This window comes from Geotrypetes seraphini, chromosome 17 (genome assembly GCF_902459505.1).
Source record: "Geotrypetes seraphini chromosome 17, aGeoSer1.1, whole genome shotgun sequence".
NCBI classification, from domain to species: domain Eukaryota; kingdom Metazoa; phylum Chordata; class Amphibia; order Gymnophiona; family Dermophiidae; genus Geotrypetes; species Geotrypetes seraphini.
This window is the reverse complement of record NC_047100.1, coordinates 7,262,976-7,287,015: the sequence shown is the minus strand read 5'-3', so window position 1 is coordinate 7,287,015 and position 24,040 is coordinate 7,262,976. Positions and strand designations below refer to the sequence as shown.

At 42.9% G+C, this 24,040-nt stretch overlaps 1 protein-coding gene across 1 annotated transcript in view; it reads left to right on the top strand.

Annotated features, from left to right (window-relative positions):
* LOC117351433 (sodium- and chloride-dependent creatine transporter 1-like) overlaps positions 1 to 24,040 on the top strand; it is a 56,693-nt gene that overhangs the window by 15,282 nt on the left and 17,371 nt on the right. The window contains exons 3-5 of the mRNA XM_033926713.1: positions 7,215 to 7,346; positions 15,389 to 15,656; positions 16,601 to 16,733. Coding sequence (XP_033782604.1) covers positions 7,215 to 7,346; positions 15,389 to 15,656; positions 16,601 to 16,733 — 533 coding nt within the window. The remainder of the gene's footprint in view (positions 1 to 7,214; positions 7,347 to 15,388; positions 15,657 to 16,600; positions 16,734 to 24,040) is intronic.

The following is a 24,040-nucleotide window of genomic DNA, read 5'->3' as shown; positions in this document are numbered from 1 at the left end:
GCGCAAGTATACTCAGCGTGCGACTGACTGCAACACTCACCATGTCATTTATGCCATATCATGTCCGTGTCAACTTGTGTATGTGGGGAACACCACCCGCAGTTTAAAGTATCGTATTGGGGAACATATGAGCCGTATATGCACCGCAGTGCAAGAAGCTCCCCTGGTGCAGCATTGGCAGAATAACAACCACGCCATTACAGATTTGCGATTTACAGTTCTGGATTGCTACAGTACTACCAGGGGAGGCGATACAGCTCGGATGCTGTGGAGAAAGGAACAGAAATGGATCTACGATCTTAATACTCTTCACCCTTATGGCCTCAATAATGAAATCGAGTGGGTGGCTTTCCTCTGATCATGTCTGATTCCCGTGAACATTTTCTGAAGTTTTTTGCATTGTACTCTGTTTTCAGTGTAATAGTGATGTCATCACGTTTGCCACATTTGTTTTCCCGCCTTTCTTAGGTTTAAATACCGCAGTGGGGGCGGGTACACTGTGTAGCACAAATAATTTTTTCATCTGCTGAACGGTACGTACATTTTTGTGCTCCTGTCCTGCTGGCTAGTCGCAAGCCTTATTGAGTTATGCATGGTTTTGTGGCTATTAGAAGGTGTCAGCCCATCTCTATTGCATTTTTTGATTCTGTTTTTTGCATTTCAGATCTTCCATTTAAATGTTACATGGTTGTCAATTTGTAAGCAAGCTAATCAGCCAGACGGGGTCTCCTGAAGTAGACACCGAAACGGGGCCACGTCGGGACCCTGACAAGTATCTTTTTTTGAGAATTTACTATATGAATGCAAAGTTTTTAGTGCTTACCTGAATGCAGAAATTTTGATTATTTTTTGAAAAACGTTTTTGAATGCATATTGCATTATTAGTGAGACATATATACTTTACAATCATTCAAACCTCTGAGTTGGACTCGTTTGTTATGAAGCAATGATTGGAAAATAAACTCTTTTTCCTAAGAGGGGGTTACCTCCTCCTCTTTAGAGTTTTAAACCTCTGAGCTGTATTTTAGCACAACGGGTCCTCCTCGTGGGTTGAGTTACCATTATAGAGTCGGTTTGTTTTTGTTCAGATAGTTCCTTGTTGCATGTATAATTGTTCACATGTAGCCCTTGTGACCCATATTTCTCTATAGCACTGATTTATTTTTATTTTTTACATTTTTATTGTCTGGAAGGTTCCTGCAGTGGTCTGGGTAAGAAGGGTCATTTTAATGACTTAATTTTTATTGTAACTATTCTCAGATTTTGTTTTTATATATTCCATAGGTAGCGGAACGCTTTTTTGTTTGGGGTGACCCAAAAGCCCCATCCCAGCCCTAGGAGAATCCTGCGGCATGACCCCTCTCTCTCCAGCTGCCTACTCACCCACCTATCTACCTCCAGGCCACTGTCATTTCAAATCTTTGTGCAGCTGCCGCGCATTGTCAGCGAGTAGGCCTGCCCTGGAAGTCTTGGTTCTGTAGCGACTTCCTGTTCCCACCTAGGCGGGTTGCTGCAGAATGAAGGGTTCCGGGACAGGCCTGCTCGTTGATGCCATGCGGCAGCTGCCCGAAGATTTAACATTACAGCAGTCAGGAGGAGGTAGGTGGGGGAAATAGTCATAACCGACTGCCAATTTTTGGGGAAGCCAGGGTCCCTGTGGCCTCCCTCGTTCTGACGCCTATTATATATTCGCACAAGCAATGGCAGTGATGTAAACAAGTAGCCTCCAGCCAACCCGTGTGAGTGGGACAGGGCAGAGAAAAGGCCCTTTTGGGCCCACCAAAGACTATTTCCATTGCTAGCATGTTTGGAGGACTATGAGGTACTGGTGGGGGGGGGGGAGCAAAGAGGTATACCAGACTCTTTGGGGGGAGGGAGGAAAGGAAAGAGAGAAGCAGTTCTCCCTACCTTTGGGCAACCATGAGTATTTTGCTGGGCACATTCAGTGGTATTTTTGCCCCTAGCAATAATTCAGAATCCAGCTCTAGTCACTCGATGTCCTCACTCCTTCAGTCTAGCACTCTGTTATCTTATTGATCTGCATCCAGCTTCAGGGACTCATCTTGTCTGGGCAGAGCTCTTGGTTTCCAATTATCTGTATGCAGTAAATGATCTGTTACGTTTATTTGCAGTAAATAGTTGAAAATTAAGAAACGGAGTCTTCCTTTTGAATGCTGGCTTGATTTAGCTGGCTGTTTAAATGAAGCATGCATAGGCACTGTGAGATCAGCATGCAAAGAGAAATATTCCGTACTCCGTTTACTTCCAAAACCCGTGCGTATGCTTCAAAATGAGATGGGGTGAAGGTCTCTACGTACAGATATTAGTTCCCTCCCTCTCCCACCCCCCCTCACCACCATCTTCCTGAAGAGTTTTTAAAACAAAGAGTCCAAAAAGAAAAAGAACTCATTCAGTGTCTCTAGTAACCTGAATCCAAGTCTAGGAGCATTCTCTTTCCTACCCACTGGTAGTTCTTCAGGCTGTGTCTCTGGGAAGACTGCAGGAAGGATCACAGGCCCCCTCCCTTTCCTTCTAGGTGGCATAATATACTGGGGGGGGGGGGTTTTCTATCCAGAGAGGAACGTCAGCCAGGAATGTGGAGCTCCAGGGCTCAGCTGATTCTCAAAACTTCTCGTGTATTTAATGACGGAGCGAAGCCAGTCCTAGCCGGATTTACGTCCAAGTATTTTACCTGCCAATTCTCAGAATGGCTCACCGTGGTCTTATCCGTGCTTCCTAGCCATCTCTGATTGTACTATGCAAGCGTAGTACAATGAGGTCATTAATATTAAAAAAAAATAAGCACTCTAAGCGATTCTCTAAATTTTTTGCCCACCTTATGGGCAGAATTTTCTGGCACAGTCTGAGCTGTCATAGTCTTACTATCCTGTCCGTGCCTGAGCGCTGATTGGCTCAGGCACTGATAGAAAAATGAGGCTTGACAGCTCAGATCCCACCACAAAAAAATCCCCTCCTGCCCACAAATTATAAAAAAAAAAAAGACACCCCTCCCTGATTCCTCCCTCCCTCTCATCGATTCCCTCCCCCCAGGACTGTTCGATGCCCCCCCCATCACCCTAGTACTTAACAAGAAAAATTGGTAGGAGGGATGCCCACTCCCTCCTGCTGCCAAATTCCCCTCCCCCCCAAGAACTCTCTCTCCCGTGTCTTTAAATTGAAGAATGGCAGGAGGGATGTCCACTCCCAACTGCCAGCAGGCCCGCCTCTTCAAAATGGTTGGCCTTCTCCTTCCTGGTGCATCCTGGGATGCACTGGGAGGGAGTCTAAGGCCCCGATTGGCCTCATTTTGTTTGTGGGTTAAGTAACTTCCCCAGTGTCATAAGGAGCTACAGTGATAGTCAAACCAGTTCCTAGGCCACTGCACTAACCATTAGAGCTTCAAATGCTTTCTAAACTATAAAAGTCATACTACACGACTCGGCGGACATTCCCTAAGGAAGTCCCAGCAACATAAAGTGGCAATCTGTAACCAGTAGCCTGATCTAATGGCATTTAGGGGAAGATTCTGGGCATGTTTTGACTTAGGTACCTAATTTAGGCACCCTCAATTGGCCAAGAAAACCCTGGCATAAATAGAGCTCGCCTAAGGCTTCAATATACCGCCATACCGAAAAATTTCTAGGCGGTTCACAGCAAGGTGAGCTAATACATGGGACACAGATAAAATACAAATTAGAATAATGGACTTAAAAACAGATAAAGACAGAAAGCATTTACAATATATAGAAACATAGAAATAGACGGCAGATAAGGGCCCACGGCCCATCTAGTCTGCCCACCTTAATGTCCCTCCCTTACCTTTGCCCTGTGAAGAGATCCCACGTGCCGATCCCATTTGGCCTTAAAATCAGGCACGCTGCTGGCCTCAATCACCTGTAGTGGAAGACTATTCCAGCGATCAACCACTCTTTCAGTGAAAAAGAATTTCCTGGTGTCACCTCGTAGTTTCCCGCCCCTGATTTTCAACGGATGCCCTCTTGTTGTCGTGGGACCCTTGAAAAAGAAGATATCTTCCTCCGCCTCGATGCGGCCCGTAAGATACTTGAACGTCTCGATCATGTCCCCCCTCTCTCTGCGCTCCTCGAGCGAGTATAGCAACTGACTGGTTTTTGTTTTGTTTTGTTTTTTTAAAGTGGTGAAATGCAGTCACCACTATGCATCAATAAACTTAGTTACCCTTTTCAGTCTACCATGAAGATACTGGGTGTAACTCTGGATCAACGCCTAACCATGAAAGACCAGGTGGACTCCTTAATCAGAAAGGGGTTTTTCACTCTCTGGAAACTTAGATCCATCAAATCATATTTCGATACGCCAGCATTCAGAATCCTGGTACAATCCCTCGTACTGAGTCAACTTGATTACTGTACCATCGCCTATTTAGCAGTTTCCCCAAAAGAATATGCGACGTTTACAATTAATGCAAAATGCAGCGGTCGGGCTAAAGAAATTTGATCACGTGACACCTTACTACCGGCAGTTGCATTGGCTGCCGATGGAAGCACGCGTAAAGTTTAAGTTCACTTGCCTCCGACTTCAAAGTACTATACGGACTAGCCCCTAATTACATAACTGACCTTTTCTCCTTCTCAGCCAACAGACACAAAAGAAGCTCGCATTCGAACTTCGTTTCCCCCCCCAGTTAGAGGATGTAAACTGAAAAAACACCATGAACACCTTCTCTCACATCAGGCAGTATTACGGGGTAAAGATCTAGAACAATTGCTTTCGCCCACTACGTATGAGGAATTCAGGAAGCGCCTAAAAACACATCTGTTCCTGAAGTATCTAGACAGCTGACCCATTCATCTCTTTCTCCTAATAATGATTCTTTGACCTATTAACCACTTTCTTTCACCTCTTTTAAGTTCAATCAATTTGTACCTTCCTTTAGTCTTTTGTAAACCGCATAGAACTTCACGGTACGGCGGTATATAAACTGTTATTATTATTAGTGTACCAGAACAGGAGATCCAGACAGTACACCAGCTGCTGATACTGGACCGCAAAGAGCTCTGTCCGACATTCTGAAGTTTAAGAAAACGCTCAAGACTACGCTTTATTTATAGAAGTGTCCCAACGAATGATGTTTCTGACTAATTCTGGGTTTTTGGGTTTATTATGGAGAGCTGTGAACCAACCGTTTACATTGATTGATTTGTAAGCTTTGATGTTTGTACAAGTCTTATTTATATGTTACTATTTGTAAAGCCGCCTAGGAATAGACGGTTGAAAGATCTTTTAAATAAATAAATAAACAAATTTCAAGCAGTATCAGCAGCTGGTATACTGTCTGGATTAAGAGCAGAAATGTCATCTTTTTTAAATTCGTTTCAAGAACAATAGCAATCAGGCCATTTATACAGGTGACGACATCGATACAAGATTCAGATTCCTGAAGGAGTCCATTGAGGCCGAAACACGTATGTGTCGAGTCCTTAATTGACCCAATAAAGATATTGAGTGCCCCAGGTCGCCTTTGCTGTTTTTCTTGCCTTGAAATGCAGTCATTTAAACGTGTTTAGGTATGTGCATATGTGCCGGTGGGTAACTTAACAAATAAATCTTAAGATATGTGAATTTTCATTGGCGAGCAGGCTGATCAAGGCTCAGCCAATCGGAACCCTAGAGCTATAGGTAAAATGAGAGCCCTGAACCCAGAGACAGGAGGGACAGCATGAGCAGAGGCGGCCGACAGCCAAACAGGCTCCACTTGCAAGCGGAGAGGGATTCCCATCTCAGCACTGAAGCCCGGGAGCAAAAGCCCCGTGTCCTCAACAGTTCAAGTTTATTAGGATTTTATATACCGCCTATCAAGGTTATCTAAGCGGTTTTAACAATCAGGTACTCAAGGATTTTCCCTCTCTGTCCCGGTGGGCTCACAATTCACTGTCCCGGTGGGCTCACAGTTCAAGCTACCAGCTTGAGGAGAGCTGAACCTGGACAGCTGGCTGCAAAACGCTCCACACCCAGGTTGCCAGAAAGGTCATAATTAAGCATAATTCAAATCACCGCAGTAAGGCCGATATTTAACTTGAAAGAATTTGATCACTTAACCCCTTTCTACAACAAACTCCAATGGTTAAAAATTGAGAATTGGGTATTTTTAAAATTCGGCCGTCTCTTCTATAAGGCCCTATATGGTTTATTGCCTGATTACCTCACTAATCATTTCTTATTTTCCAGACTCGGGCAGACATCTCGACCCCAGTCTTTTCCTTCCCATTTTTCTCACATAAGAGATTCATCAATAAATTCTTATCCTACCAAGCAGCTTCTAAAGATCCAGAATGGAGTCATCTGGTCCATTCTTCTACATCATATATGCATTTTTGGAAGCTCCTGAAACACACCTCTTCCCCAAACCTGATGACCCAATTTTAAATTAACCCTTGTTGACCCAAGACTAGACGACTTTCACTCATCATCTAACCCCATCATAAACCTCAATTTTTCGTTTATTGTTTTTTTTTATGCGTTTGTAAAACTGTATTCTAATTTGTTAAAAATTACTGGTCCTGATGTATTTTTTACTACCCTGCACATTTATGTTATGTTACGTTATACCAGGAGCACATTCCAACAGAGGGAGAAGCGGTAGACCTTGTTTCTGTAATTATTACCGCTTAGGCCGGTCCTAAAATTCATGCTACAGTTTGGTGTGTTGAATCAATCGTACCTGTTAAAGATCCCTCTGCCATTATGCAATAATAATTATTATTATTTTTATTTATATATATATATATATATATTTTTTTTCCTTTCTCTTCTCCTTCCCCTTCCCTGTGTTTTTTACCCTTTTTATGTTTTTTTTTTTCCTAGTTAGTCTATTGTAACTTTTTACCCTTTTTTCCCTCTATATCATGTCTGTCACTAAGTCTCAACATTTTAGAATACCTTTCATAAATTTTGACTTTTTAATGTTTTGTCCTAATATTTGATTCTTAAAATGTTGTTTTTATTTTAATTGTCCTAACAAATTTTGTCTCTTAAAATGTTTTAAAAATTGTCTCAAAAACTTCCCTACACTGTTTTTTTATACTGTTCATCGCTTAGAATGTTTTAAATAGGCGATTTATCAAATAAAAATGAACTTGAACTTGATCTCTAGCTGCTTATTTCCCAACATCCGTGCTCTTTTTGAATCTGAATACCTCTACAATGAACACATCTTGCTCTTTTCTTCTATACAGGTGTGTTTCTAATTCCGTATTTGCTGATTGTCTTCGTTGGAGGAATTCCAGTATTTTTCTTGGAGATCGCTTTGGGCCAGTTCATGAAACAGGGAGGAATTGCTGCTTGGAACATCGTCCCGCTTTTTAAAGGTAACAAATACAGCCATCCTTTACAACAGAACAGGAAATGAGGCACTGCCACGTGTCGCCTCGGGGTTACTGGCAGATAAGTCCATGAAGCCGTCCACACAATGCACGGCGGCGGCAAAAAGGGCGAACAGAATGCTAGGAATGATTAAGAAGGGGATCACAAACAGATCGGAGAAGGTTATCATGCTCCAGCATTGGTCGCCATACATGAAGGAGGACATTGTACTATTCGAAAGGGTCCAGAGAAGAGTGACTAAAATGGTTAAGGGGCTGGAGGAGTCGCCGTACAGTGAGAGGTTAGAGAAACTGGGCCTCTTCTCCCTTGAAAAGAGGGGATTGAGGAGGGACCTGATCGAAACATTCAAGATAACAAAGGGAATAGACTTAGTAGATAAAGACAGGCTGTTCACCCTCTCCAAGGTGGAGAGAACGAGAGGGCACTCTCTAAAGTTAAAAGGGGATAGGTTTCGTACAAATGTAAGGAAGTTCTTCTTCACCCAGAGAGTGATAGAAAACTGGAATGCTCTTCCGAGGCTGTTATAGGGGAAAAACACCCTCCAGGGATTCAAGACAAAGTTAGATAAGTTCCTGCTGAACCAGAACGTACGCAGGTAAGGCTAGTCTCAGTTAGGGCACTGGTCTTTGACCTGAGGGCCACCGCGTGAGTGTACTGCTGGGCACGATGGACCACTGGTCTGACCCAGCAGCAGCAATTTTTATGTTCAAAGGGTGGCCCAGAAGAGTAGGATGAAGAGGCTGTTTGGCCTCCTAGCCTGGTCAAAGAAAAGCCACTTTTAACTCTCACTGATATGCTGAAAAGATGGAGACTTCTCTGGCAGGGAATGAGGTGGGCTAAACCACTGGGTGTATTGCATTTATGAGTTTGTCTTAAGATTTTTTCAGTTGGGCATCTGCACAGCTCCATACGAAGCTCAAAAGCAGCTGTTCTTTGGCCTTAATACATTAGCCAGGAGAGAACTGAGACGAAATGGAAATTAACACTGTCAAATGCGTTTTCTCTTCAACTTAACGTATTCAGAGTCTATTTTTTTTTTTTTAAAGATTTTCAATTTTTGTGGATTATACAAAGATATTTTCAATTACTTTTTCCACACCAAACCAAAGCACATCCTGCTTTTTAAAAGGGGAGGGGAAAATGTCCTAAAATTCCTCTGCAATAATTTAGAACATAAGAATAGCCTGACTGGGTCAGACCAATGGTCCATCAAGCCCAGTAGCCCATTCCAGGTCACTAGTACCTGGCCAAAACCCAAGGAGCAGCAATATTCCATGCTACCTATACAGGGCAAGCAGCGACTTCCCCCATGTCTGCCTCCAATAATAGACTATGGACATTTCCTCCAGGAACTTGTCCAAACCTTTCTTAAAACCAGCTACGCCTGGGATCTCAAAGTCCCTTCTTGAGGGCCGCAATCCAGTCGGGTTTTCAGGATTTCCCTAATGAATATGCATTGAAAGCAGTGCATGCACATAGATCTCATGCATATTCATTGGGGAAATCCTGAAAACCCAACTGGATTGCAGCCCTCAAGGAGGGACTTTGAGACTCCTGAGCTATGCTATCCACTCTTACCACAACCTCTGGCAATGCGTTCCAGAGCTTAACTATTCTCTGAGTGGAAAAAAAAAACCCTCCTCCTATTGGTTTTAAAAGTATTTCCCTGTAACTTCATCGAGTGATCCCTAGTCTTTGTGTCATTTTTGACGGAGTGAAACATCGATCCACTTGTACCCGTTCTACTCCACTCAGGATTTTTTAGATTTCAATCCTATCTCCCCTCAGCTGTCTCTTTTCCAAGCTGAAGAGCCCTAACCGTTTTAGTCTTTCCTCATACAAGAGGAGTTTCATCCATCTTGGTCGCTCTTCTTTGAACCTTTTCTAGTGCCATTATATCTTTCTTGAGATAAGGAGACCAGAACTGAACGCAATACTCCAGATGAGGTCGCACCATGGAGCGATACAGGGGCATTATAACATTCTTAGTCTTGTTAACCATCCCTTTTTTTAATAATTTCTAGCTTTCTGGACTGCATTTAAGTGTCTGCTTAGACAAAGGCAGGAAAAGGCTGGCCAGAACCACTTATTTGTTTAATGTACCCAAAAACAAAAAAAGCCTTTTTCCAAGCTTATCTTGGATGCACTGGATAATGGGACCTGTAGCAATAAAGTTATTTTTTTTTTTTTTTTCAATCAAGCAAATAGCTTTCTGGTCCGAGCTGATAATGGCGAAGACACAGAGTGAGAGCTAGATGTAAACAGCCCTGCTGGGTCAGACCAGTGCTTCATGGAGCCCAGCATCCTGTCTCCCACCGTAGACAATCACATTGCTTGCTTGCAAAAAAATACCCAGCAGTTCTAATGAAGTTCTCTTCCCCATCTGCCCATTCCCCAAACAGAGGCAAAACGTAAGGACTGGTGGGTCCGTAGCACTCCTAGTCCTAAGAATAGCTGAGTCCAGAGCAATCGTATGCACACAGGTGGCCGCTGTAAGTGGCTGTAGTTCACTTTTTACCTAACCCACAGTTGCTCAGCCCAGCCCTCAGGGCACATCCAGCCAGTCAGATTTTCAGGATATAGGGGCAGAGTGTGGCACAGTGGTTGAAGCTACAGCCTCAGCACCCTGAGGTGGGTTCAAACCCATGCTGCCCCTTATGACCCTGGGCAAGTCATCTAATCCCCCTATTTCCCCAGATACATTAGATAAATTGTGAGTCCACTGGGAGAATGGTATAGAAAATTAAACAAACATATACACAATAAATATGCATGGGAGATATACCAAAAAAGGGGGGCAAAATTAGTACCGCTGTTTATATTCGGATAGGTTTATATTCGAGTATAAACAGTACTCGTACACACTTTGAGTAAATTGACTCCGTGTATCATCTACGTACTGGGGGAATGGGCAAAAAAATAACTCTTCCCTAAAGCCAAATAAAACAGATTCTGTGACTTCCTAGCATAAGTGGACTTCATACTTCCCAAATGGTATTTTGAACTTCTCTTAAAATCACAGGTTAGGAATCTTGGGAATCTGCTAGACTCGTTGCTTATTTTGATCCTGCAAACTCAAGCGGCCTTTCTTTTAAAAACCCCCCAAAGAAGATGATACCCAAGATAGACTGGTACGGTTGGCGTTCACAGCGGCTAGGCTGACTGTGGCTCGCCATTGGCGAAGCACGACTATACCCACGCTGACTCTAATGAGAGAGAAATTGGGATGGATATGTGAAAGATACAGGCTTTCGGCCCTGTTCACTAGACAATGGCAGCACTATTACGATATTTGGGGGGAGATACCTGGAAGTGGAGGGATTAGATGTGGGGAGTTCTACTGTCAGTTGAATTGATGGACCTGGATTGGACTTGGGCACTGGGGGTGTGTCTTACTCTGGTTTTGTGCTTCTATTTGTTCGATTCTATCCTTTTTCTCCTTCCTTTCCGTCGGGTGCTTTGACGCCCATTGGGGGGGGGATATTTGGTTTAAGGGGGATGATGGTTGTTGTATGTTGTTACCAAGGGGTGGGAAGGAGGGGGGGGTAGGGATGACCTCAGTGGGGTTTGCTGTTCTGCAAATTGACTGACTTTACTGTGTTGGTATGAGGTTCTTTGTTATAAATAAACAATTAGAAAACATAAAAATGAAAAAACTCCCAAAAACATACTTCCGTCACCTGCAGCCACTAATGATGCCTCTGCGTTTGTTAAAGGCAAGTTTGATCACTGAGCAAGTTAGTGCTCGGAATCAAAGGTACTGTTCCTGAAGTTGGATCTGCCCATTTAACGAGTACAAATAATCTTTTTTTTTTTTTTTTTTAATTAAGCTCCAACAAGTTGGCTGTTTGCGGAAGGAACATTCTTAAACTCATGTTTGGAAACTGCTTAGGGCTTACTTATTTCAGTAAGTTTTTCCAGGTTCACTTCTGGAAGCGGATGTTTAGGAAGGTTCTTTAGCTAGGAGAAGAATTCTGGGTTTTGTGTAGCTGGGTGGCCTTTTGCCTAATCATTTTTATGGCGTTCTTTCTCGGTAGTATAATTTTTTTTTTAATGTGATTGTTAACTACTTAGATTACGTACCTTTTTATAATGTAGTGGTATATCAAATTCACACAACTGCGAAAGATTCGTGGCTCGACTACTGTAAGGCTCTGTATTTTGGTCAGGCCACACAGTTCGCACCAGCTCTAACTAATTCAGAAAGCTGCGTCGTGACTGATAGAGGGCAGCAGGGGACGTGACCACATCGTACCCTTCCTGCGTGAACTGCTCAGGCCACCTGTACCCTAAGGGCCAAATGTAAAAAAACCCTTTGATTTTCAAGGCCCAGAGACTGGAGAAAAGCGGGCCAGACTACCTGCAGAATAAGTTAAGACGCTTCAAAGCTGTGCAGAGAGCTAAGGTCATCTTTAAAAAAAAAAAAAAAAAAAAAACTTTCCTATCTGTATTCTCATTAAAGCAAATCACACGCTGTGACTCCTTCCAGCCCCATTCCCAAAGGAGCTATGCTTCGCTTACCTTAAAGACTACCTCTGCTTCAGGAAACAGGTGAAAGCCAGCTTTTCTCTCAAGCTTTTAATGCCTGCTACATCCCCTTCAGGCTAACACCAGTTCCGTATATCTTATTTAACTCTACATAACTTGTAGCTACACACACACACTAAAATGTTTTTCATTGTATTGTATTTCCTTCTGTTGTGTGAATAGTAACATAGTAGATGACGGCAGATAAAAACCCGAATGGTCCATCCAGTCTGCCCAACCTGATTCAATTTAAATTTTTTTTTTAAATTTTTTCTTCTTAGCTATTTCTGGGCAAGAATCCAAAGCTTTACCCGGTACTGTGCTTGGGTTCCAACTGCTGAAATCTCTGTTAAGACTTACTCCAGCCCATCTACACCCTCCCAGCCACTGAAGCCCTCCCCTGCCCATCCTCCACCAAACGGCCATACACAGACACAGACCGTGCAAGTCTGCCCAGTAACTGGCCTAGTTCAATCTTTAATATTATTTTCTGATTCTAAATCTTCTGTGTTCATCCCACGCTTCTTTGAACTCAGTCACAGTTTTACTCTCCACCACCTCTCTCGGGAGCGCATTCCAGGCATCCACTACCCTCTCCGTAAAGTAGAATTTCCTAACATTGCCTCTGAATCTACCACCCCTCAACCTCAAATTATGTCCTCTGGTTTTACCATTTTCCTTTCTCTGGAAAAGATTTTGTTCTACGTTAATACCCTTCAAGTATTTCTACCCTGTTGGCGTCTTATGGTACCGTTTATATTCCGCTGGCTTTCATATTCCTGGTTGAACACATAAGAACATAAGAATAGCCTTACTGGGTCAGACCAAAGGTCCATCAAGCCCAGTGGCCAATCCAGGTCACTAGTACCTGGCCAAAACATTCCAGAGTCCCAAAGAGTAGCAAAAGATTCTGGAACCCCCAAGGAGCAGCAACATTCAGTGGCTTCCCCCGTGTCTTTCTCAATAACAGACTATTGGACTTTTCTTCCAGGAACTTGTCCAAACCTTTCTTAAAACCAGCTACGCTACATCCTGTGGCAACGCGTTCCAGAGCTTAACTATTCTCTGAGTGGAAAACAAAAATTTTCCTCCTATTGGTTTTAAAAGTATTTCCCTTCAAGTCTTTGTAATTTTTGATGAAGTGAAAAATCAATCTAGTTGTACCCGTTCTGCTCCACTCAGGATTTTGTAGACTATACTGTCCTGTGTATATTTCTGATCTATCAAGTTGTTTTACTGGGCTTTAAAATGCCTATCTCCAGGTTGACCGTTGATTGGTAAAATGACCAAATGTAAACATGAAATACATTGTTACCTTATTAATGCAATGGAAGTTTATGTGAAACACATTGCCTTGAGTGAATCTCTTCATAAAGGTGGTTAATAAATTCCAATCAATTAACAAGCAGATTGTGGGTCCAGATGGGAGTCTCTGAACGGAAGAGCTATTACAATGGAAAGTTATTTTTCCCCAGTGATCTGTCAGGTCTGATGCTCTGAAAATCATCGCACCGTTGCTTTTTTTGGTTCTCGTGCTCTTGGGGAAATGACGATATCTCTCGCAGAAGTCCAGAAGGTGAACTTGCGGTGATTGGTTTGATCCAGTTTCCAGTCTCCTTCCTCTGGAGAGTGAGATGACTGATTTTGCTGTGAATAGTTAACGACCGTATAGACGTGCCTCTGGCTTTTCAGAGTGCTATCTTTTGGAGGAGATCTGAGGACCTGTCGAGCAGAAAACTGCTTACTTTTTCTGCATGAATTGTCATTGTTGGGCGTGGTTTTTCCTTCGTCTTAGAATGATCATAAGTAACGTTCAAACAATAAAGTTGTTTTTTTACAATCCGTGTAAGCATGGGAGGGATAAAACATTTACGTAGCGAATACGCAGATGTAGACGCACATAAATACTGAAAATCAGCTAATGTGTCCCATAACTTTAAAATCCTATAAATTTTGATTGGGATAGTCTACAGTTCTAAATTTGATATGTACGGATTCCATATGATACTGCCTTTATGTAAACAAACTGGTTCCGACATTCATTCATTAGCGTCGTTGCCAGATTGACGAGAAGATTCACTTGCCACAGTGTCCATAAGCCAGAAGTTGGATTTTTTTAAATAAAAATAATGATATTTCACAAAAAAAATCAATTTTTTGGCATCTGCAAGCCCTTTTTACCATAAAAATGTCGTCAAAACCACAAAAATTGGCCTACGATCCTTATGGTCCTGAAAGGGTTAAGGCCAAAAAAATCACACATCGAAAAGCTGTGCATATAGAAGAATGATTTTAAAAGGTTCTGCTAGCCCGCATCTTAAAAATGCTCGCTAAAATGACCAACCTTATTAAGTAAGGAACTACCTCCTGTCATAACACACAGTGCTAACATGTTTATATTCTGCCAAATCTAATAATAGTTCTTGTCTGTTTACATCAAAATAGAAAGAAAACAGAAAAGAACTCCATAATATTTAGAAAAGATCTATACTAGGCATACATTACAGAATGCATCCAATCAATAATAATAATAACTTTATTCTTTTCTACCGCCATAACCAAACGTTCTAGGCGGTTTACACTAAAAAGAGCTGGACAATCGGCGAAATACAATAATACAGTAAAAAATGCAAATATTTGTAAACTAGAATTTCAATAAGAGAGTATCGTATCATGTATTCTAATTGCCTGAGAACCTCAACTAGTGAATAAGCTCATTTGGAAATGTCAATCCCAAAGAAACCAGAGCAAACCAGGTCTTCAAACGAATCGCACTTTAATGGCATCCAACATAGCATATGTAAAGTATCAACTAAATATATATTGAACTATGTATGTTTTATTGATACTTTATACGTGCTGTATCGATTAGTTCATGTGATTCGATTGAAGACTTGGCTCCCTCTGCTTTTTTTTTTTTTTTTTGGACTCCTTGGGATTTGTGCGGAGTGGATTTCCTCTGTTGCTTGGTGCATTAAAAGAAAGTCTGCATTTACATATGCAGCTTACAGAATCGGTGGCACCCCTCCCCTGCCCTTGTCTCTGCCCCCCCGCTCCTTCCCTCATATCTCTAGTTGTTCACTGCCGCGAGCAACAAGAACTTTCAACGTGCTCCTCGCGACCCCCGTCGGCTCTCCCTTTGTCATTTCCTATGCGCGGCACCCGGGAGAGACGCGGTGGTGAACTAGAGATACAGGGGAAGGGAGGGTGTGTGCATGGCAAGGGGGAAGAGGCAGGGAGAGGAGGAGGAGTGCCATTGACCCCACCGACATGGCGCCCGGGGGGGGGATCCTTACTATGCCACTATACAGAATACTTAAGTTATATGAGTATCTTTGGCATTTTGGTTGAGCATTTACAGCAGCTCTCTGCCTGGCATAAGTGCTCACTCCTAACTGTATCCCTGTGCCTACTTTTCTTTCATAGAGCAAGTGCCTCGTAGGTGCCCTCGGAACGCTTCTGTTGGAATATGACTTCTCTCTTGTTGATCTTTCCCCAGGTCTTGGCTTTGCCTCGATGGTCATTGTGTTCTTTTGCAACACCTACTACATCATGATCCTGGCCTGGGGTCTTTATTACCTGGTGCACTCGTTCACCAACACGCTCCCGTGGGCAACCTGTGGCCACCCTTGGAACAGTGAGAACTGCACCGAAGTCTTCCGTCTGGACCAGTGCCACAATGGGACCGGCAAGAGCTCTGCCCTCACGATCAACATCAGCTGCGATGCCCTGGCCAGCAAGCGCTCTCCCATCATTGAGTTTTGGGAGTGAGTGACCTTTCTTCTCCTGTTTGTCAAAGTTTTGGAGGTTCTAGCCCCTTCTCTCCCCATTTTCATGCAGTATACCGGAAGTTAAAATAAGAGAAACTGGTTTGCATCTGGAGAGCTGGGCTGCACTTTTGCAGGATCAGGACAAACGGGCAGAGCAGACAAATTGCCTCAAAGAGACATACATGTACTGCTTAATGCCCTCTCCAGTGGCGCTTAGTGCCCTCTAAGAGGCCCATTTACTATAAAGTGTTAGGCATTCATGCTTAACACAGATTGAAGGCAAAAATAAACTCGCCTTCTAGTGCAAAAATTCTGCAGTAACAGTTGGGGACGTGTCCAACAAAACAAGTTCTCTACCATGCTTTACTTTTCGGGTATTTTGGAGGGGTGGGGATTGTTCAGTGCCCAGGGTGATTGACGCCCTGCATTGCCCCCGCCGCTTGAGTGCCCCCCTTGTGTACCTCTTGAAATGTTCACCAGCCTGATCAGCATCTTCCACCAGCTGCTCGCGCCAGCCACGGCTCCCTTCTGATGTCGCGTCTCGGTCCCGTGACCGGGAACTGGCGTCGGAAGGCAGCTGAGGCTGGCGCGAGCAGCAAGTGGAAAATGCTGCTCGCTCTGGTGAACATGTTTTCAGCAGTTCTTTAATTTCTTATCTTTAAAATCAATGAAGTATGTAAAGCGAGCAAGAACAGAATCCTAAAATAAAATTATATTAGCAGATCTAACTCACCAAATAAGGATTCTTCAAGAGACTTGAGTTCAAAGCACCGGCATCTCAGTTCAGCTAGGTCAGCTCTGGGCATAATTAGATGTTGCTTTTTTCCAGTACTGGTCCCCAGTGACAGTCAGGCAGTGGTGAGCGGTGGAGTGGTTTTTTAGCATCTTGTAGAGGCAGTTTTCCCGCTTATCTGCTATCATTTCATTCCTTTTTTCTTCAGGAACAAAGTGCTGAGGATTTCGGGGGGTCTGAGTGAACCTGGACCCCTGAACTGGCATATGATTCTTTGTCTGTTGGCGACCTGGACCATCGTCTATTTTTGCATCTGGAAAGGGGTTAAATCCACTGGAAAGGTAACGCATCCAAAGAATGTTGACCAGGGCAAAGACACAGTGAGGCCATTAATAAAGCTAGCACGACAGGGAGACAAATGGTTGGTGAGATGTCTGTGCAAAATTTTATGGCCATGCAATGCAGACAAATATTTCATGTAGAAGACACTGGCGCATTAAAATGAATGTTATTGAGGCAATTTGCTATTTATCCCCAATGCAGAGAAGTACACAGAAGGCGAGCACAGCGCTTGAATTAGAATTCATGTTCATAGTTGGTTCATTTTTCTGCTGTGGGGTCCGAGAGGATTTAATGAGCCTCTCATGACCTACTTGAGAGAATCTAACTTACCAAATATGCAACACAAGTTTAAAATGTTATGTTGTTCTATAGTGAATAAGAAATACTCAAATCAAGCAAAATTTCAAAACTGATAATAATAATAATAACTTTATTTTGTATACCGCCATACCCAGGTTACAAACAATGAAGTCAATGAAGTTAACAGGAATATACAAGAATGTACGATAGGAAGGTCATATATGGGAAAACAGGAGTGTATAATAAGAAGGTTATTATACTGGAAAATACAGGTCGTTGAGGTTTTGTGCAATAAGAAGGAGTAGGTGGAGATTCACGTGCGTTGGTGGGGGGTGAAGGGGGAGAGGAAGGTGTATTAAGGGTTCTGTCCGTGGAATAAGTGTGTTTTGAGGTTTTTTTTCTGAAGTCCAGGTAGGTGGGGGCTTCGAGCACAATGTGGGCTAGCCATGGGTTCAGTTTAGCCGCCTGGAAGGAGAAGGTTTTGTCAAGGAACCTTTTGAAATGACATAGTTTAAGGGAGGGGAAGGCGAACAGATGGATTCTGCGGGAGTTCTTAGTGTTGTAGTTTAGATTGAAGTAAGGGTTGAGGTAGCTTGGGGATATAATAATACTGTAACTAAATAAAAAACAGCTGGATACACCTAGGAAACTCTATAGTGGGAGGAAAAGACCTCACGTGCTCCAGACGTACGATGCAGATATATTTCTTGCCTTATGTCTGTGATCAGGAGATGTCATTGGTCATAAAAATCTCCAAAGTCAGCACTAAACTAACCATAACTAATGGGATCACATCACCCCTTTCTACCACAAACTCCACTGGCTCCCACTAGAATCCAGAATATCATATTCAAATTCGCCTATTTTTGTTACAAAACAATATTCGGTTTATCCCCAAGCTACATCTCCCCTCACTTCACCCTAAACCACAACACTAAGAACTCCCGCAGAATTCAACTCTTCGCCTTCCCCTCCCTAAAACTATGCCACTCAAAAAAAAATTCCTTGACAAAACCTTCGCCTTCCAGGCCGCCGAATTAAACCCATGGCTAGCCCAAATGGTCCTCAAGACCCCCAACTACCTTGACTTTAGAAAATTACTCAAAACCCACCTATTCCAAGACCAGGACCCTTAATACCCCTTCATTAACCTCCACCTCTCCCCTAATGAACCCCCCCCCCCGACTCCCCCCCTCTCCCCCTTACTTCTCTTCGCTGTTCGCAACTGTGATCAATTTTGTACGGAACCACTTGTAACTCTGTTTAATTAATGTGAACCGCCTAGAACTCATCTGGGTATGGCGGTATACAGAAATAAAGTTATTATTATTATCCAGCCAAAGATAGTACATAATTATAGCAAATAAAGCCAAGCGCCCAAAATAACTGCTGACTTATCAGTATTGTTCCATAGTACCTTCTAGTTGTTTGTTTAGGTTCCGTAATGAAAGCGCGTGGGTCATTGGTGCTCCGACAATCCCGTGCAGGACTTCAGCGCACCATGTTCAAAATGTTCCTGTTACCGCTGTGAGTGGGGGTCTGGGGAGGGAACCCCCCCAAGTAAACTGACAAGTGTTCACGCTCAACTTGGAGAGGGGGGGGACTTCTTCCGACATGTTTCGCCAGCAGGCTGTTTCAAAGAAATGTCCCCTATCTTTTATTGGCAGTTCATCAGTTTGACATGTTTATTATGCAAACGCATCTAAAACGGTTCATAGTCAAAAGCGGGCGAGACAAACGCGTGCCGACATTTCAAAGCGGACAACTGAGCGCAAGACGTGAGCACGCCGCTATTAAAGCTTCTTTTAAAGGTCTCCAACGGAGGGGGTTTGGGGTAACCCCCCCAGTTTACTTAATAGTGTTGGCGCTACCGTTGGGGGTGGTTTTGGGGGGTTGTAACCCCCCCATTATACAGAAAACTTAACTTTTCAAAAAAAAAAAAATAGATAAAAAATTAAGTTTCCTGTATAATGTGGGGAGGGGTTACACCCCCCATACACCCCCAACACGGCAGCGCGAACACTAATAAGCAAAGTGGGAGGTTTCCCCCCTGACACCCCCGTCGGAGCCCTTTAAAAAAAGCTTTTAGAGCGGCACGCTCACGTCTTGCACTCACTTGTCCGCTCTGAAATGTCAGCGCGCGTTTTCTCTCACGCACTTTTGTCCCGTCACTTCTAAAATTACAGCAAGCACCTGAACTCGTTATGACAGAGGGCAGCAAATTAGTCCAGATGATAACTCGGTCTAAGGTTGCATGGAAGAAAAGCCAGATGAAAGAACAGCTCAGAGGGCAAACTCTCGTTCTCCGGTTCACACTCAGTATCGATTGACTCTGCCTCTAGGACATCTGGGGCCTGGATAATCGTTTACTTTTAGTAGCATGCTGAATGAAGGCTGTAAAACAGGAAAACAGGAGCATGCCATTTTTAATTAGTCTCTGTTTATAGAAAACATGGGTTGGTGTCTTCCTGAGAGGCAAGAAAATGAAGGCAGAATTTTAAATCATGTATTTGACTTCCTACTAGTCGCATCATAATGAATTTAATCTCCCTAACTCTGCAGAGGTCACTTGCTCCATTAGTTCTTGATTGTCATTGAGTTCTTATGTTCTTTCCACTCCGCGTGTCTCCTTTTTTTTTTCCTGCATGCCTCGACGCACAGGACATCAGGATTAATCACATCATTGTAATCTCTCCAACCATGCCTTCCATATTAATGGCGTTATCATAGGAGGCACATTTTCCAGGAGATGCAAAAAAAGACCAATATACCCAAATTTCAGTTGCTGTTATATTTAATAGGCAATGAATTCATTAAAGTGCCTTTATAATAATTCCAGCCCATCTTGTTAAGAGTTGGGCAGACATTAACGTTCCAGCTACAAAATTATGTTTTTTTAATCCACTACATTTTGCTATCTTTTTGTTGATCTGTTGTATATGAATAGTTATGGATCTCTTTTCAACAAATGCTTCCCATAATCTAAAAATTGCTGATGGAGTTTTCCTTTGGAAACCGTATCTGGCGAAGGACACAAAAAGGCTTGAAGCGGTCTAGAGGAGGCCGACGAAAATGATAGGATGTTTGCGCCAAAAGACGTATGAGGAGAGACTGGAAGCTCTGAATATGTATTCCCTAGAGGAAAGGAGGGACAGGGGAGATATGATTCAGACGTTCAGGTACTTGAAAGGTATTAACATAGAACAAAATCTTTTCCAGAGAAAGGAAAATGGTAAAACCAGAGGGCATAATTTGAGGTTGAGGGGTGGTAGACTCAAGAGCAATGTAAGGAAATTCTTCTTCACGGAGAGGGTGGTGGATGCCTGGAATGCGCTCCCGAGAGAGGTGGTGGAGAGGAAAACGGTGACGGAGTTCAAAACCACATGGGATGAACATAGAGGATCTAGAATCAGAAAATAATAGTAAATATTGAAGAACTAAGGCCAGTGCACGGTCTGTGATCGTATATGGCCATTTGGTGGAGGATGGGCTGGGGAGGGCTGCAATGGCTGGGAGGGTGTAGATGGGCTGGAGTGAGCTTTGACGGAGACTTCAGTAGTTGGAACCTAAGAACAGTTCCTGGCAGAGCTTTGGGTTCTTGCCCAGAAATAGATAAGAAGAAGAAAAAAAAAAAAAACCCCAACAAATTTTTAGATTGAATCAGGTTGGACAGACTAGATGGACCATTTGGGTCTTTATCTGCCACCGTCTACTATGTTACTATGTAAGCCCTGTGGCAATAACCTTTTGCAGAGATGGGGCCCTGGGTTTCCAGTCCCGTTGCCCAGCAGTCTCGTGTAACACTTTCATCACGCCCAGAACACACACTGGAAAATTTAGGAGGATTCTGAGTTTATGCCATTATTGAAAATACATATTCTGCTGCCACTAGCTGTCTCTTAAGAGACTTCTTGTTTTAGTTCCCTTTCTGTGACACTCCCTAATATCCATATCGTACCATCTGCACTGGTTCCCAATATGACAGAGGCTACAAGGCCATTTACAGTGACAACTCCATAGGATTGAGCTCGGAAATCACAACTGCACGCTTGTTGTGGTATAGTGGTGAGAAAAAAGCCAACCCTGTTGCCCATCCAATTGTACCAACTATGTCTGAGACCCAAAAACAGCATAGGTGGCTTCTTCTGAGTGGCCCATCCTAATGACTGACTGCTCTGTGGACATATCATGGTTCCTAATATAGCCATGAAAATCGGCAAGGAACGCAAGCACAGCACCATGGAGATTGCTTATAGCAGGCTGCTTAGAAATAAAAGCCTGTTTTTAAATGGTGCTTTCATATTTTTTTGCAGATTAGAGTACACTTCCCCCTCCGTATTCATGGTGGTTAGGGTCAGAGCCGGCCTGCGAATATTAAAAAAACCACAAATAATATTCGGACCAGTTCTGCCCCTAACCCCTGCTTCTCCTGGCTATTTTAAGCCCTGAAACCCCCCCCCCCCCTTTAAGCCTTACCTGGTGGTCTAGTGGGTTTTCAGGCAGGAGCGATCTTCCCATGCTCCTTCCCCATGCAGATCGCTCACAGGAAATGGCTGCCTTGAGCTCCCATAGTCTCTCAAGCCATTTCCTGTGAGCGATCTGCACAGGGCAGAAGCTCCTGTCCCGAAAACCCACTAGACCACCAGGTAAGGCTTAAGGAGGTGGGCTTACAGGGCTTAAAATAGCCCGAAAAAAGGAATTTTAAGTTTAAAATCGCGAATAAGTGAATCCGTAGATACGGAAACCACAAATACGGAGGGGGAAGTGTAGTTTTGACAAGAAAAGAGCCCAGCCCCTTGAACAATGAATGAGGAGTGGGTGACACCTAGTGGTTAGATTTAGGGCTCAGGACTGCAGTACCCCAGAAGGAATTCTGGTGCTCGACCCCCTAGCCAAGGACTGTTAATGAAGTGACAGGACTAAGGTAACACGAGGGCAGTCTCCCAACAGTAGCAAATGCAGGCTCACCATGTAAGATCCCAGCCTTCGTTCTGAGTGCAAAATAAAAGGATCTTAACAGACTTGGGATAGACAGGGAAAATTGGAGCCATTTAAGATAGAATTCCTTGATAGAACATTATCATTCCAAAACAGGCAAACTGAATAAATGTTTAACCAACTTTATTTCAAACATACTTTCTTATCAAACTTTCAGGAAGTCAATCAAAACTTATCTCTTTGATAAATTTCTCTGACTCCATTTCTACCTTGATGTATTTTTAAAACACTTCCAGAAAAATTTGATTAATCTAATCTAATCCTTAGGTTTGTATACCGCATCATCCCCACCTTACCATGATAATGTAATCTCGAAAAGTTTTTTGTAATCTCGCTGTCTGTATACAGTCTCTTCCTCTGTAAACTGCTCTGAACTGTTTGTGGTATTGTGGTATATAAAAATAAAGTGATTACAATACTTCCACGAAATTTGCAGGGGTTCCATTCCAGGAACCCCTGCGAATTTTGCAGGAGAGGGCAGCTGGGGTGTTGGCGGGTGAAGACAATCACTCATGGTCTGCTCCGACCGCCTCTTCCTGTAGTAAAGTCGGGCTACACCAATCAGGAAATGCTTTGACACGCAGCTCCTGATTGGTGTAGCCCAACTTTACTACAGGAAGAGGCGGTCGGAGCAGACTGCGAATGAGCGAGTCCGCGATTCGCGAACTGTGTATTATTATTATTATTATTTTAGGGTGAGAGTGGCTTTTTAAAGTGACTGCTAAGAGATCGTTTGACGCAAAGGCTTGTGTACACCAGGCTCTAAGAACGCAGAAGCCCAAACTCTTCAATACTGGCAGTGTCGTAGTGAGGGTGTGGCACCCCCTGCTCTCATCTCTGCCCCCCCTTCCCGAGTCTAGTGGTTCACCACCGTGAGCATCAAGTTCGTGCTCCTTGTGGCCCCCGTCGGCTCTCCCTCTGACGTCACTTCCTGTGTGCACATTGAAGTTGTTGCTCGTGGTGGTGAACAGCTAGAGATACGGGGAAGAGAAGGGGGGGCGGAGAGGAGCCGGCGCCCAGGGTGGATTCCCCCCCCCATTATTACGCCACTGAATCCTGGTTTCCTGCTATTGCAGCCTCTGTCTGGAGAAGAGAGATAAAATGTCTCGTTTCTCATTCAGAAACTAATCATAATTTAGGAAGCAGCATTAGGCCTGTAAGCTCAGACTATTTTTAGATCTTATTGCTCTGTTGGTTTCTAAACAGAATTAATCTGATCAGAATGCTATAAAAGTCGGTGACGCAGATCTTTCAATATATTTCCCCCTCCCCAGCTAGTTAACATAAAACTTGGTTTTTTCTGTTACATAGAGCGGTTAGGTTGCAAAAATTAGATAGTTTTTTGTCTAATAGATGCTGCCATTGTCATTTAGAAGCAGGAACTTTAGATCATTTATTGTTTCATTGCCCATATATTATGAATTTTTGGAAATCAATTTGGGACCAAATTAATAATTTATTAGAGAACCCAGTGGCATTATCCTATGATACTGTGATATTTGGTATGGATATGAGAGCAAAAAGTCAGATTTTTGCAAATAACAATAAATTATTACTAATAATGACAGGGGTTGCCATTCAACAAATCACATATAATTGGAAGGACTGGAGGAGATTAAATTATAATTTTTGGTGGAATTCTTTATGCCATATCTATAAAATGGAAAGATTTATTGCTTTACAAAAGGGATATTTTAAGAAATTTCAGGATGTGTGGAAACCATTAACAAAATATTGTCAGGATTAAGTAAAATTATTTCCCTTATGTTTATCAGTTTATGAGGTAGGGAGGGGGGTATTTTATTATTACATATATCATACAATAATGGAGTATATGGTTGGGAGGGATGGGAGAGGGATAGGGATAAGAATTTATGTAATATTCCAATGATTGTTTATAAGTGATGTATTTATTGTTACTGTGAATGAAAATATTTAACACTTAATGTAATTTTTGAAAATGAATAAAGAATTATTTAAAAAAACCCACTAAAAAACATAAAACAGA